The following is a 16353-nucleotide window of genomic DNA, read 5'->3' as shown; positions in this document are numbered from 1 at the left end:
GCAGGAAAAATATCCTGAAAGCTTAAGTGGGTTGGAGATTCTCCCTGTTACAATAGAGGTTTGATGATGTTTAAATGCCAAAAGTGGCGTTGATGCTTTAGTCTGATTAATGTTTCATTTATAGATGATTTTACATACTTCTTTGCAAATAGGTAACCGGGCAGCAAATGAAATCTTTTGAAATAGGGTGTAAGTCATATTACTGATGACCAATACTAACACTGTTGGGTTCTAGACCAAGGGCAACCACTCCAGGCAGAGTAGGAGAAGGAAAAACATCAACACTGCAGTGTTGTGTGAAAGTACAGTATCAGAGATCAAAGAGCAAACAGTGCTGGAAGTACAATATCATTGCGTAAATCAGCATTTTGTCTTCACCTGAGTTAGAATTGAAGGTCACCCTGTTTTACAGTATGATTGCAGAAATTAGACTTTGAACCTCTATCATTCTGTGGAAGAAAAGGCTTCCACAGAAGGCAAGAAATTACTTCAGATGAAGGAGATTTAGAAGATCTGGATGCTTTAACAAGAGTTCAGTAGTGAAGAGCAGGGAAGGGCTATAAGACTATGTGGTGTTCCTTATAGAGGGAGCATTCCTTTCCTTATAGAGAATTCTTTACACTTTTATATAATCAAGAGGAATTTTATTGCCATATGGAATAACTGAAACTTGTCTTTTATACGACACGTTAACTTCCAGAACTCATCCTGAAATTTTGGTGGAGTCAGGAACGTAGTCGGAGCTTAATAAAGCCATTCATACAGATAATAAGACTATGTGTATCCCTGTAGGTGTGAAAAATAGGAGTATTGCATTTCAGGACATTTAAATCCACTGCTAATGTCTGGAATGGAGAAGAAAACTTCTGTGGGTTAGGTAACTGGCCATCATTAATTTACTCAGTAATGAAGTGTAGCCTTTACCCAGGTCCTGGATTCTTGCTCGATTGCAGAGGCTTTGAGTCACCTTTGTGTATGTAGCTTTGTAATCTCATGTGACTTGTGGCTTTTGCACATGTTCCCCGGTGAACCTCATTATTGGCCTTAAAAATATTGCTTTTGTCAGCCCTTTTGAGAGCTAAAATTATTGTAGTTAAATTTTCCTGGGGATATTTGTGAGACCTTAAACCTATGAGGTTCAGGCTGCCTCAGAGTCATCTTGCCATGCTCTGAACTCCAACTGCCTTCACTCTCAACATGCCCCCTGTGTAGACCCTTTTCCCAGAGTGTGCAGGAGATTCCCATGCTGAGGAGTCCCGGAAGATTTGTATGTCCTTTGATCTGCTTTACAATGGAGTACCATGAGGGTCTTAGTTCAGCAAAACAGGACAGCACATGATTAAGAGTGAATAACAAGTTCTTAATTTGAAATTGCAGTGGAAATGTCAGTAACCAAAGTGCAAATACCAGGTTGCCTGATTTTTTTTTCCCCCCAACATGCCTTAAGTCCTGTGTGTTTTTTTTAATGTCTGTGAACCCCAGATCCTCACCATGGGTTTCATTCATGGTGTTGGAACAGTGTAGTGTGCTTACCTCTTCCACTTTTGCTGACATTGCTAACTGGAATAACAAATGGACCTCGAACTGATTATGACATAATCATGTTCACTAAAGCCCTGCGTGCTGCTTTATAGCCTTAACACGTAATAGTGCACCTGACCTTCTTTTAACCAATTAAATGTGGGGTTAAAGTACATGCAGGGAATAATTATATTGGACCAGAACTCAAAACAAGGAAGTCTAGCCCAAACCGGGACACTGGGGGACTCTAATGAGTGACATGAAGATGAATGACAGATACTCAGTTTTACAGGTGGAATGAGGCTCAAGTTGGTAGAAAAGGCTGGTGGGTTGGGAAGTGGCTGAGTCATTCCTTTCCTTGCTACAGCTGCAAAAATAGAGATCAGTGAATTTGCTTCTCAAACCCAAAGCCCCAGGACTGTAACAGATTAAAAGGCGAAGAAATGTCTTATTCTCTGCACAATTTCTTTAACATCATTAGATAACTCCTTGTACATCATTAGACATATTGAAATTCTAAGCCAGGGACAAAATTTTGCATTTAAGGGGCTCACATGGGGTTTTTTTAATTAACACTTGTTTAGAAAATCAGTAGAAATAACTCTTTTGATAGAATTAAAATCTAAAAATAGTTGTTTATAGTCAACGTGTCTTAAATTCTCAGTACTGCAGGAAAAATGATTCCAGGTTTTGACTGCCTTAAAAGAAAAATACAAGTGTTCATGCCAGAATACCTGAATTTCTGAAAAGCACATACTTTTTGGTTATGAAAACTGGGAGGCTAGTGTTTGAAGGGCTTTTTTAATTATTACTATTTGAGTAAAACTAGCGTTAATGAGGAGGGGGAGTGATAGAGCGGCTTGGTGGGCAGCCGGCGAAGGTCAACCCACCACAACACATAATGTGAGCTTTCCATAAATGGGAGAACATAAAGTTAGGCATTACTCAGAAAAATCTGTGACCTGCTTGTAATTGTCCAGAGAGGTTTTGTCTGGTTTGGGGTGTGAGATAGGAAAGGCAGAGGGCAGAGTGTACTTAGTTTGCAGACGGGAAGTTTACAACTGTTGTAGGTTTAGATGGATGGAGATACTTCTTCATCTTTAGCCAATATTCATGTAGATTCTTTGTCTTCTGCTCCGTTTTAGCCCTCTGATGCAACACCTTTGAAATCCAAAAAGAAAAATCTCGATTCGTACTCGCCGACGACAGGAACACGCCAAATGAGTCCATTTTCATCTCCCACCAGTCATAATGCACAGAATCTCAGAGATGGCCCATCAAGTGGTTAGTTGAACGTGTTTCTGGTTATTGCCTTGATGTAGTAGCTGGTGTCTCATGTGGTACGTTTGAGTTCTTTTTCTTCTTAAAGCATTTTAATCTCTTTTGGATTTTTAAAGCTTGAATCTTTTCAGTATAAATCATGAGGAAGTTTGTGAAACAAGTTGTCTGTGAAACAAGTTTTGGTTTCTGTGGATCAATATTAAAATGTTTGACTTTAGCTAAGCAAAATAACACCCTGCACTGGTATGTTTGTCAATAATTCCATTAATTCCACTGGTTAGGCATGTTTATGCCAGCAGTGTCCTTTGTTTGCTCTCTTTCTATGTCCCAGCTTTTGTTGGCACAGATATGTTCTACTGACAGTGAACATTTGTCCTTCTTTGGATTTGCCAGTTTTGGTGTGAATGATGACAGCTCAAGAAGTATATTTTCAGTAGATGAACCTGCTTTTATGGTTATATGGGCTGTAGTCTTTTTAAGTGTTGAGGAACCATTAGGTCACCTGGTGTGATTTTTTTTTTTTTTTTTAATATTGAAAAAAAAAACAAAAAACAAAGAGACTTTCTTGTCATCATTCCCATATAGAGTTCAAGAGCTTTTATTTCCTTGCAGTACAACTCCTAGAAAGATGGTTAAGTCTTTATTTGAAGGCTTCAAATTATTTAAATAATAATAATCCATCACGTCTGTTGTTAGCAAGTTCCTTGTTCAATTACCTTCGCTATTAAAACCAAAAAATAATTCTCTCTGATTCTGAAATTCTCAGCCATCAGTTAATTTTCAGCCGTCAATTCTTGTTATGCCTTTTCGTTGGATTAAAGAGCTTTCAGTGAGTCATGGCATGTCTCAACTAATTGTGCAAACCTGGTATATGGAAAGGGCCTGTATTTTGGAACACGCTTGCCCTCACAAAGCTCAAGATCTATGCAGCTGATGGGTGTTTAATTTTGTGGCCTTTTGAGAACTGTGTTGAGATTAGCAATGACAGGCCTGGTTTATGGACTTCCCACTTTGGGAAGAGGGAGTAAGCCCAGAAGTAAGGATCTCTGCCACAGAGCCCACCCTGTCTTGTGACCCATTCCTCCTCCCAAAACTAGTGGCTGCTTCTTCATTCCTAAAGTGGTGATTATTTGGCACAGTGGGTATCTCCACACTCCCACTTCCTTCACATCCAGAAATCTTTAATGACATTTAATCAGCCCTGTAAAGTATTGACCCCTGCCTTCCTAAAAGACTATCAGCAGTTTCTCTTTGGGATGAGTTTCCTTGTCAGTGGAGTTGCTGAAAGCATTGACTGAAGTATTCCCACAGATACCCCTGGTTATGAGTTGAATTTCCTCCTTGGCGTTTAAACCGAGTTCAGTAGCAATCTAACCCTGCTCGTTTCCAACTTTCTTCTTGCTGTGGAAACTCTTCAGTGAGTAGCACTCTGACTTGGTTTGTTAGGTGGTTTATGACATTGTAAATTTATCTACCGTTTTTCTACAGAGAAAAGTATTTTGAAAGTGTTCCAGGACAGATGTCTGTGGCGGTCTCTGCCTTCATCAGTAAGAAGGAAATGTTCTGTTTGCATGTATTGACTCCTATACCAGTCTTGTCATTTGATGGTACTTCCTGGATGAAAGGAAGAGCTGATGTGTCTCTCTTGTTTCTTTCCTCATCATAAATACAAATATTTCCATACTGTACAAAGACACCTTTCCATGAGAAGAGTTGCCAACGGGCATTCTCCATCAGATCAGACATACGCTGTTGTTAGTGCAACCAGTTGGCATGCCCATACTGGCATCTGTCAGGGAAAGGTCAGCTCGTACCATATCTCAGTTAATTGATTTGTCATGATGTGGCATTCTACATTCTCACCCAGAATGGAGCAGAAAGTGTTCAGATTCACACAAAGTGACTGCATGTTATACCCAGCCACTGAGGATCGCAGAATTGAGATTGCCAGGATCCTGGAGGAAGAATCCACTCAGAACAGTCTGTGTCGCCACTGACCACAGCCTGCGGCTCTGGGAGCAGTAAGCGCTCTGTTAGTGTCACCACATCACAAAAGCCGTTCTGAAAAAAAACTTCAACGTTTTAGATATAAATGCAAATTTTAGTTTTGTGGCTGTCTGCAGAAGATGAAGCTGTAGCTCAACCTGGCTGGAAATCCACCTGCACTTTAACACTTGGCAAAAAGCTTCTAAAACGGTCTGTAATGGTAGCAGTCAGATACAAAACTAAATGCTATGGCTCTTTAGGTGTGTTTTCTTGAATAACCCTACCTGCTTGTAATTACCTGCTTTAATGACTTCTTTCGGTTTTAGTCATTTTAGTCAATGCCTTTTCAGTGACTCAACATATAATAATACACAAACATTTAAACTACTACAAGTTTTAAAACTTTTTCAGCGTCTCTGCATTTGCATTGCATAGCTTATCTCTTCAGTGGAAGTAAAAAGGGAGCAAAGTGCCTGGTAGTAAATTAAAACGCCTGCATGTTAGGATGTCGATGGGAAAAGTGACCATGCCCTGTATTTCCATACTGCTCTTAGGGATGGACACAGGGGAATATCCTTTTTGCCTGTAAAAAGACTGCTCACGTGATCACAGCTGACATTTAGATGGGTAATTATTTGGTAATGTAGTACAAGCCATCCTTTTCTTTTTCCTAGGTTCTTGTAGCTGCAAGATGGTGGTATATAAGAGCTCCTCTTATAACACAGGTTTAACCCCCACAATTTCTTTTCTCCTTCTGAAATGCTCTGTGTGAATACGCTGACTGGAGGCAGCGTATGGGATAAGAGCAGAGCACAGTCACTGTGTGTCAGAATTATACTAACTCCCTGTTACTAACACTATTATCCCAAGGTTTCCATAAATACAAATGTAATGTGGATTGATGAGAGGTCGAATTACAAAAGAGTAAATGACGGTGAACTTGGTGTGTTTCATTGCAAGTGAATCTGTCTGGCTTTATAACTGACTTTTGGGTTTTTTCCTCTTCTAAAAGATTGTTCAACAGTCAAAGTTCATACTAACACCTCTTTCATGTGCTTCAAATACTGGTGTGTTATTCTCATTGTTACTTCTTTCCTTTCTTGTGAACCCTCTAGGAGATGGAACCGAGCAGGCGGATTCAGAAGGTGGCTTACCCAGAAGAGGGCAGCCTCCATCAGAGGAGCAGATGTAAGTGGATCAAGTGCGCTGTGGTGCTCTGCCGGGATTTTTACCTACGGAAGAATCGTATTTCCTACAGAATTAAATTAATAGCAATTATTGTTTAGTACTTGTGATAACACGGGATTGGGTGTTCAAAGGCAGCACACGGTAGGTTCAGGTCAGATTAGAGCAGGGTTTACAGTACAACTGTCCAGCCGTTCTGTCTTTCACTGGTCGTGTGGGGCATATGACGCTGCCAGTTAGAGTCACATTCAGTGCTGCACCGTGAGGGATCATCGTTAAACTCCTGAAAGGAAACTACCCTTCGCCTTTCTGGACTCTTCTGAAAGCGTACGTCCTTTACCTTATTTTTGGAAGTGTTAACTGCCTAAGATACAGGGCCAGTAATGCAGGACACTTTGGGGAAAAAGTAGCCACAGATGGTCATGCTGAAACTTCACGTTTGCTTTGCAAAATCGTTTGAAATTCTCATCTTTTCCACCACAATCTTATTTTAAGCTATGAGCTTCCTGACATCGATGGACTTTGAGCAGTCTACAGTTAGTAAAGCACTTAAATATCCGATAAACTAACAATATTTGTGACATTTATTCAACAAAATATTGTTTCTTTTGATGGAAGTCATAGCTCCTCCTTTTGATTATTGAACTCTTGATGTGTTTGTTAGTCTTGAAATGGATGCTTTCCCCCACCATTAATTTGACATTTTTTTCGGTGTAAGACAGTGTCTTCAAAGTGGTGGAGCTGGACAGATAGTGGAATTGCTTGGATGGCATGTTAGATAACACAAAAATCTTAACAGACACACCAGTGGAAAGCTGCAAAGTGATTAACTGGGGTTTTGTGGTCAGTGAATCCCTTGGTCAATGCATATAAACTCAATTCTTAGTCATAGTAACCTCGAACTGCAGAACAGTTTGAGTAATCATAGCCTTCGCTGACATGTAAAGGTTTGCATTCGGTAATTCGGTGTGGTTTTAAAACTGGCGGGATTTGCGGAAGACTGGCTCTTAGTGCCGGTGCAGTAAACCACATTTGTAAATGAACACCCACACAGCAGTGTTTGCCTGAGCTTCCACACACTGCTTTTTACAGGTGGAAAATACCTGGTACAACACACCACCACTAGCATTTTCCTTTCTGTGCAGCCTTCTGTTCCCCCGTGGAAATACAACAGCCAGGGGGTTCTTACAAGGGTGATTCTCCCTTCCGTGGGAGGAAGAACAGTAATTGGATTATTTCTCTGTTGTCTCCCATTTGATTTCCAAGTTAAAATGGCTCAAAGAGAAAACAGCCTAAACATTCCCTGCAAGACTTAATTTCAATATTCTATGCAAATCCTGAACCCTGCATTAAAGTCTGGCATTTAGGTCTAATCTGGTTGTATATTATTTTAGTTTTTATTGCAAAACCCATTAAACTCTGGAAGTCAACCATCAGTAAAATATATTTGTGTCTTAAAAAGGAAGGTGGTACAAAAAAAGCTGAAGAAATAACGTCATGCAGTGTGGTCCCTGTTGGGCTGAGTTTTCTCTTCTCGTGTTTCCAAGCAGCGTCTTAACAGTTAGTGGGTTTGTGGAGCTCGTCCTCTCGGTTGAATTCCTGTTCTTAGGGACAAATTAGTTAAATTCCTGGTTTCACCATTGGCTTTCTGCAGGATCATAACAAAATTGCCGAACTGGAGTTCCTCTCCTTAAAATCAGGATGTGTGTATTTTTGGCAGTTTGCATGTAAATCCTAACCAAAGACAAGTTATATTTGGTGATATATGACACGGCCAGGTTGCGCAGCCCATCTGTTCACAGCTTATCCAGATCCCTCCCCACAACGGGAGGAAATTCTGTGAAACCTTGTCAACACCGATTTCCAGGAGGTGGCTCGTTGAAATTGTTTTAACTTTTTATGCAGGTTCATGGAATTGCAGTCCAAAGTGAAGAGTTCGTTGGTTAAAATTCTGAAAATAAGAGCAAATCTGACAAGCCTACAGGTCTGGTTTACAACCATTTGGTTTTTTTTATCTACTTTTAATATCGGATTTGAAACAAAAAAATAAAATCTTATATGCAACAGTTGAGCTTTAAAGAATAGGAAAGCAAAGAAAGTACTTGAAATCAGACAGGTTTGACTTGAAATCCAGAAAATGCAAAAAAAAAAAAAAAAACCAGAACTTTGTAGATTTTTTTTTAAACCAGAGGAGTTGCTTTTCCAAGTACACCATTTTTAATCTGTATCTCTCCTCATTTTGTATATTTACAAAAGCATATGAAGTTGTTATCTACTGTTATTTTTAACTTGAAGTATCAATTATTAATGTTTAGATTTTTATGTCCTTGAGGATTAAATATCCCTTTGCACTGAAGTGATTGTACTATATAATTTTACCGCTAATGTAGCATCATTTAATAGTCTGTTTAATACATGCTAAAAGGCAAATCCCTTTTCTGTTCTATTCACATTTTGTTTCCTGAATAAGTTTAGCACAAAGTTCATTGCTGTATTTCAATGTCTGAGAAATAATTCAGTGTACTCAAAGTATTTTATTTTACTTGTATACGTGGTTTGAAAATGTTTTATTCACAAAAGAACCCTGATATTAATTTAACCAGATACTAATTTAAAATATTTTAATTGAAATGTTTATTTAGAAAACCCTATTGAAAAGACCCTTATGTTCCTCCGGAGATTGATAGCGGATGGTTGTAGGTCTACCATGAAATGTGGGGAGTGTGTTCAGTAGCATCTTCACTGCCCGTAGGTTTCCATTTTACTAACATATTATGTCAAGCTTGTACATGTGCCAGGGTTGCTTTTCTGGGGATCAAGTGTTAATCTGTTTAAACAGCTGAAGACTTACGAATGAAGCGTAAATAACAGGAGATTTCTAAGTAACACTTTAAAAGGCACCTGAATGCCATTTTCTAAAGTCGCATCTGTTCTTACAGCCTGAAACTTTTTACCCCTGTTGACTTTCTGTGAGCTGGAGGCTCAGGCATCGTTTATCACTTACGAAAAAATCCGAAATTCCTTTCTCTCAGATGTTTTTGTAAACTTGTGAAAGTCTTAAGGAATTTGGGAATGAGATTTCAGTCTTTAATTATGTTTATTTTCTTCGCAGGCTTTAGAGGGCAGTAGAGAGCTGGAAAATATTATTGGTGTCTCGGACTCGGCGTGTGTCTTGGGTGCTGAAGTGCAGAAAACCCAAGTGCTAAGTAAGGAGGGTTTCCAATAACATTTATCCCCTTTATGTCAATTTAACAAAGATCACTGCAAACGTGTCCTAGAGCCATACCTCGCTCTGTGCTTTAATGGAGTGTTACACCCCAGGACTCTGACCGGTGGGTTCTTTGGGTCACCTGAAGTGTGCATCTAGCCAGGGACATAAAAGAAAGGCAGCCCAAGGGCCCACCCTTCTAACTCGCGGACACAGATGGGGAGGAAAAACTTGTAAGAGCAACACCTTTTCTTATGTAAATAGTTAGATGCTTAGTGGGTACTTAGCTAGTGATTAGGCTAAAGGTTTGCACTCTGATTGCATCCCCTTTCTTCTCTTTTGGCAAGGAAGTCGTTTTGTTTGTTTGCCTGTTCGGAGGATTAGGCTGAATATAGGTTTCCAGGCTTTAAATATTGCTATTCATGTGTCTGTAAATGATGGACATACCAGATGCTTGTTGTGTTGGGATAAGAGCACTTTACAGAGGACACATCTGTAATACTGCTCCAAAGGAACCCAGAAAGCCACAGATTTTCATTTATATGTGACCATTGTTAGGAAACTCTTTATCCTTACTCCAGGTCAGAGGTTCTTGGGAAAAGTGCCGTCATACTTCTCTTCTCAACTGCCTCTGTAACTAGAACGGGAGTATGTAGTGGGGAAATAGTCTAATGCAAAAAACTTCCATTCCAGATGATTGAGAGGGGTGGGGAAAGCTATTACCTTTCAGGGAGAAGAAATAAAGGTCTCCCTTACCAGATCATTCCTTTAAAAGTGGTGAAAAGTAGCTGTAGGCACTCAAGGATCCCCAATCTTTATGCCTCAGAACAGTTTGTTCATTTGTTTTCACAGCAGCAGCACCTTTTCCCTGTACAGACATGACAGGTCTGGGGTACAGGTGTGTGTGTGTCTAAGGCTGCCGTTGCCTTCTCCTCAAAGGACTGCATATATTACATTGTTCTTGTAGGCTCTTCGTACCAACCTCTGATAATCTACTTTCCAGCTGACCAGGGAATATGAATAATATGCATACGGAGAGTCCCTGTGTCCAGTCTCTGGACAAGCATGCGAAGATGATAGAGCCGTTTCTTAACCTGTGGCAAATGTGGTGGTTTACCACTACAAGTTACAGAAAGAAGCACAGAATTGTTTAGGTTGGAAGAGAACTTTCAGCTCCTCGCGTCCCCCCGCTCCCCCAGCACCACCAGGTCCCCACTGTCCCCTGCCCCTCAGCACCACCTCCACACGGCTGGGAAACCCCTCCAGGGATGGGGACTCCACCACTGCCCTGGGCAGCCTGGGACATGCCTGCACAACCCCAACGGGACAGAAATGGCTCCTCAGGGACAACCTCAACCTCCCCTGGGACAACTGGAGGCTGCTTCCTCTCGTCCTGTCACTTGTTCCTGGGGAGAAGAGACCGACCCCCACCTCACCCCAAACTCCTGTCAAGGAGTTGTGGCCCCCGGCTCCCCCAGCACCACCAGGTCCCCACTGTCCCCTGCCCCTCAGCACCACCTCCACACGGCTGGGAAACCCCTCCAGGGATGGGGACTCCACCACTGCCCTGGGCAGCCTGGGACATGCCTGCACAACCCCAACGGGACAGAAATGGCTCCTCAGGGACAACCTCAACCTCCCCTGGGACAACTGGAGGCTGCTTCCTCTCGTCCTGTCACTTGTTCCTGGGGAGAAGAGACCGACCCCCACCTCACCCCAAACTCCTGTCAAGGAGTTGTGGAGAGCCAGAAGGGCTCCCCTGAGCTCCTTTGCTCCAGGCTGTGTACAACCTGTCTGGTTGCTCTGTTCTCTGCAGAGTGTAAAAACACCTGAACTAGCTATAGGAAAGCAAAACCTCAGGTGACTGGGACTGTCCCTTTAAGCTACAGGCACTAGAGGATTTGTCTTACCAAGGAGCGCTGTAGCTACTCCAGTTCATCAGCCTCAGCAGTGAAATTTATGCACCACCCAATTCCAGCAGCTACTGTTGTTTAAATGACCGTTTCTTTTCCGACTGGTATTCCAATGGGCACTGGGGTTTCATTTTGCATGTGTATACACTGTTCTCTGCCCCACTGTAATGCACATCACCAGATGTTTTCTTAGACAAAAGGCATTTTCTGTGTATAGTCTGTGTTTACATTACTACCCTACACTGTGGATAGGGCAGTACTACAGCCCAAATGAGATGTCAGACCTATTGCAGATGCTCTCTGCTTTGTCCACTCTTAGCTTTTTGTTGCCTTCAGACTGGGAAAGATTCATCTTTTCCTCTCATCTCTGGATTAGGAACAAAGCACCATGTCAGCACTGGAAGACAAAAGTGGGAACAAAATGTGGTGTGAGGCTCGTAAGCACGTCTCAAAATCATGTTAATTTTAAAAATATTTTGTTGGTTTTTTGAGCACAGTTAGATACGTAAGTGGGTTTTTGTCATCACTTAAAAATCCAAATGCTTTGAAGGTGAGCAAGGTGGAGCAGGTATTATTTTCTTTGAAATTTCTGGGGCAACATTTACTGATTTCAGGATTATTTCTTCCCTAGTGGGTCAAGCAGAAGAACTGCAGCTGTGGAAAAGAAACAATGGAAAACTTCCTGCCCGAGGTAAGAAACTTTTCCTAACTTCTGTGTAAGAGATGTTTTGGTGGTTCCTTTTAGTTGGTTCTTTCCACTTCAAGTTGGGGAACCTTTACTGGGTGAAAATGACAATAATCAAATGTGTTTCTTCTGAAAACCTTTGCACTTCTCAGATGTGTCATCTTTCCTTTGTCTTGGGTACTTCTCCATGAATCTCTGCCAGGAGAAGAAGTCACTAATGGTCTTGCACTTGAGGCATGGTCTAGAAATCAGCTCAGTCAGCTCCTAGAGAGTGTAGAGCCCTTTCACATGTACCAGTTGTCCTCCTTCTCGCTGGCTCTCCTCCCTCCCCTTGCGTTCCCAGTGTACAAGCCAAGCAGCAAACGGTCTTTGCAGCAATACCTTCCTCACCTCGTATGTGTTGTGAGGTATTTAGCACACTCCAGGGGCCTGTGAAATCCTGACTATTAGGTTTCTCCATAACTAGTGCTGTGAAAATATTTGAAGTTGGTGGCATTTAATGTAGTGTGGCCCACACGGCCACTTTAGTGCCTTGGCTAGCTGGGAAGGTGGTGGGGGGGGATACACACATGATTGATTTTTTTTCTCTCATGCTCAGTAAAAGCAACAAACGTTCACCACAGACATCCTGATATTTCTGTTATCTTCACGCATTCTATCTTAAAATAAAGAGAGCAAAACCAGAATCAAAATGGGCGGTGACATCTCTGTGACCCCGGACTGCTTCATTGCACAAGCAGCCCCCTTGATTTGGGTTGTATCTGCTCTTCCACGGGCCTAAATCCTTTCTGCTGTGGGGAACGTACATTTACAGTTCCATCTTTGCTCTCAGAACTAGCCCCTAATGCTAAACATATCTCTGGTCTTGTTAGATGAGAAATGAGGTCATTTGTGACAGCAGGGTGGAAAACAGAATTATGAGTTTAAGTTGAACAGTTTTGATGAAGTTTCAATGTCAATTTTGCTTTAACAGAGAAAGAATTCAATTTTGCAGTCCTGCAAATACAGTGGTAGGAGAGGCAAAGGTTAAAAGAAAAGCGTTTGGAGATGTTTTACTTTGCCTTTTAGTTTTGGATATGGTTTTTCATTATTTTTAATTAGTTATGCTCAGGACTTAAAACTTTGGGCTGCTCTGTGGCTTGATACAGATGGAATGTCACATTATCATCACATGGTGAGGCATGAAATTTATTTACTTTACACAGACAACCTCTACTTAAAACAACTTAATACAAAACATTCCTTGCTCAATGGGCAGCATTATGGAGGACTCTGTATATCATTTTGTGTGACCAGCATAAAAAATGGCACCATTGTTTGTCCACGACTAGTCTTCACAGTAAACAAAATATTTTTGAACAGAACATAAGCAAACTGTAAAGCAACTGCCAAGAGATGGAATCTAGTGGGTACTTTGCATCCAAACCACGCTTGATGTGTATTGGGAATAAACGTGTAGGTTGTGAATCGCATATTTCAGAGTTTCAAGGAGTGATAGCATTCCGGATGGAAAACCTTCTTCAGCTGGTTGTTACAAATTGTATTAATTTATTTCCCAAAAAGCAAAACACTGACTTCAGTCATGTCCGTGACTCTGCTGTCCGAGTAAGAAAGAACAAGAGTGTTCTAGAAGATCAGATACTTGCCGTGTTAAGGAAAACTATTTTCAGGCTATCTTGTAATGAAATAAAAACTACTTTCTCTCCTGTATCGCTCATCCTGCCAAGCCTGCGGGCAGATGATCGCCCCTGTTAAGTTCATTTCTAAACATCCCTGACTTTCATACGGGTTTTAATAGCAGTGACTGGAGCTTGCACTCTTCGCAACAGCAGTGCTGCCTTTCTCCAGTAAAGTAGAATCAATAAGTTGCCCTTTAGACATACTTGGGTGTCTCTCCTGCCTCTCCTTCCTCCTCCTCGTCCTGTGGGATCTTCTGGGGAAGAGGAGAACACACCAGTCTCCAGGTGTCTATTTTCAGACGCATACCTGTGTATTTTTCTGACTGTAAAACCCTAACCTCAAAACCAGATGTTCTTTCTCAGCCCAACTTCGTGTTTGCTTGCAGGGAATAAATGTTGTTATACCTTTTCTGGGAAAAGTAAGTCTCGTGAACAGGTGAAACAGAAATTTCTTAAGTGAGCTGAATAAGTTCACAAGTAAATTTATTCAGAAACTGAGTTTCTTTCCAGAGCTTCCATTCCTTGAGAGCAAACGGAATAAATATGATTGTCTTTGCTCACAGCAGACACCCACTTTCCAGGGAAGTGATGAGGTGGGTGCAGGGGTTGGACCTTGTAGACCTCTTTCCTCAGAACCACTACACAAGCTGGCTAGAACAGGAACCGTACACTCTGGTTTGTGCAAGCTCTCCTTGTGAAAGAGGTTTTTCTGAGGTTCAGTTCTTCCGTGGTCTTAATGTGTGGAGAAAGCCGCTAATGCTGACACAAGGAGCCGTTCCTCAGTTCTACCAAGGTCCTTTCCGTTAAATCCAAGGCTTCTTTCCAGCGACACTTTGACAAGGTCTCTCCAGCAGCAGATGGAGCACGTCCTCTCTAAAAGCAATAAAGATGATGCTGAAGGACCTATTTTTCCAAATAGATTATTATTAGATGAAGACTTAGAGCTCATGTTTGCAAACGATACGTACATGCCTTTAGAGGACAGAGAGCCCTTGGGCCAGGGGTTGTCTTGTGGCGAAAGGAGGCACGAAGGGGCTGCAGTTGGGCAGCACCTTGCAGGAGTTCCTCTGGAGGAGCACTTAGGCCCTTGAAGCAGGGGAATGGCAGAGATAGAGAGTTCTACCGTTAGACACGGGTGACAGTTAATCTCAGCTACGTCTGAGCTGTAGCTGCAAAACCCAATTCACGCTGCTTCAGCGCTGACCAGCTGTTAGCATGTGTGTGCGCACATGGGCTTGGTGTGACTCACCCATTTCCTTCACTCCTAAGTTACCCCGAGTGTCTCCATGCCTGGAGAAATCACCTGGAGAAATCGCGCTGCCCTCCTGCATTTACAGCCAAAGCCGGCTGTGGGATTGCCCCAATGCGCACGTAGAGGAGGAGTGTGCTGTGTTCTGACGTGTGGCGTGGCGTTCCTCAAGCTTCTCTCATCCTGTGCCAGCACATCTCGCTTTAGCCTGTGACCACGCAAAGTCCTTTATGGTCTAGAAGAGGTGACAAAAACCACTCAGCCTGGGACCCAGCCCCTGCAATGCTCATGACTGTCCTAGGACACACGCGTACTGCTGTCAATGGGAAGGTGCGGGAGCAGGTGGGGCGGACCCCCAGCGCTCCTTCCTGGAGGGTTACGGGTCTGTCGAGGTGTACCTTAAGAGCGCGTGTGTCAAAATAGAACCTGGCTCTGAGGTCACCAGCGGGATAAGCTTTTTGGGTGGAAGGAAGGGGGCAAATTACACACCTCTCCAATGATTTAACAGCCTCAGCTATGTAGATGAAATATTAAGCTATTAACTTGGGTGGCAGATACAGAAATGTGCGAGACGTATGACCAGGGGCCTTGGATGTATGTACCTACTGAACTGCCAACCTGCTGCTCGTGTTGGGGTGTCAGCCACAGTTACTCAGGAATTCCACACTTGGGTTAGCCTCTCTTTTCCTGTGTACCTTTCCACAGACGCAATAGCCATTAATTTTTAATTCTCGAGGATCCAGACTTGAGAGCGTGAAGCTTAATGAAAAATTAAAAAGAATTGTACTTCTTTCAACAGCTACGTGCAACGACTTCTACGTGAGAATAAATACCACTTTCTCCCATGAATATCATTATTTCAAACAAAAAAGAAAAGAAACATTAGTTTGGACTCACTTAGTAGCAATTATATGTTTAAGAGGTGTAAATAACGTGCCATCCAGCCTTTACAAATATCCAGGTGCTCTGTATGTGCTGATGACAACAAAATTGAAAAGAAAGACCGTAATAATTCTGACTGGTTTTCTCTGCAGAAGATATTGATTATTTGTGTGTGGTGAGAGATTTGGAAAATTCAATTAAAGGAGTTGTGCAAAGGTTTCATAAATTCTCCTCGTACAGCGTATACACAGACATTGTTGCGTATTAAATCAATGCAGCACTTCACAATATATTTTCTTTGAAACATAAAAATAAATAACATTTAAACAGTTCTGCTTACTACAGAAACAAATTTTATTTGCTGTGAAGCATTTAGTCATGTGCTCTCCCTGACTCATACACATTTGCCAGCTGTAACAAATTTTATAGACGTTTTCTCCAGAGACATAGCTCATATACTATGAATTTTTAAATGAGCAAATGGTGAAGAAGGGATGTCAGCAATATAAAAATTGATCAGTTAAAAGATAAAAGCATAAGTAAAGAGATTTGTATGGTAGTCTTAATAGGTTTTATTAAATAAAAATACTATAAAAAGACAGTAATGAATAGACTGGAGGGTTTAACTGTGGTTGAGGTGGAGAAAAATTATCCTGGCACATTTAGTAGAAGATTGGTTTTATATCACCTGACAGGTGAACATTTTTTTTCTCTCTGCTTTTTAGATCCGTAAATGTTTCAGAGCAGTCAAAGTTGGGAAGGAC

The 16353-nt window shown here is 41.7% G+C and overlaps 1 protein-coding gene across 1 annotated transcript in view; it reads left to right on the top strand.

Moving 5' to 3' along the window:
• Positions 1–16353, top strand: part of ITGB3BP (integrin beta 3 binding protein (beta3-endonexin)) — a 22935-nt gene that overhangs the window by 4542 nt on the left and 2040 nt on the right. The window contains exons 3-7 of the mRNA XM_010139583.1: positions 2667–2805; positions 5904–5976; positions 7879–7957; positions 9086–9179; positions 11726–11785. Coding sequence (XP_010137885.1) covers positions 2667–2805; positions 5904–5976; positions 7879–7957; positions 9086–9179; positions 11726–11785 — 445 coding nt within the window. The remainder of the gene's footprint in view (positions 1–2666; positions 2806–5903; positions 5977–7878; positions 7958–9085; positions 9180–11725; positions 11786–16353) is intronic.

The sequence above is a fragment of the Buceros rhinoceros genome, unplaced genomic scaffold (assembly GCF_000710305.1).
Source record: "Buceros rhinoceros silvestris isolate BGI_N320 unplaced genomic scaffold, ASM71030v1 scaffold38577, whole genome shotgun sequence".
Taxonomy (NCBI): domain Eukaryota; kingdom Metazoa; phylum Chordata; class Aves; order Bucerotiformes; family Bucerotidae; genus Buceros; species Buceros rhinoceros.
The sequence above is the reverse complement of the archived record's forward strand: the minus strand, read 5'-3'. Positions and strand labels throughout refer to the sequence as shown.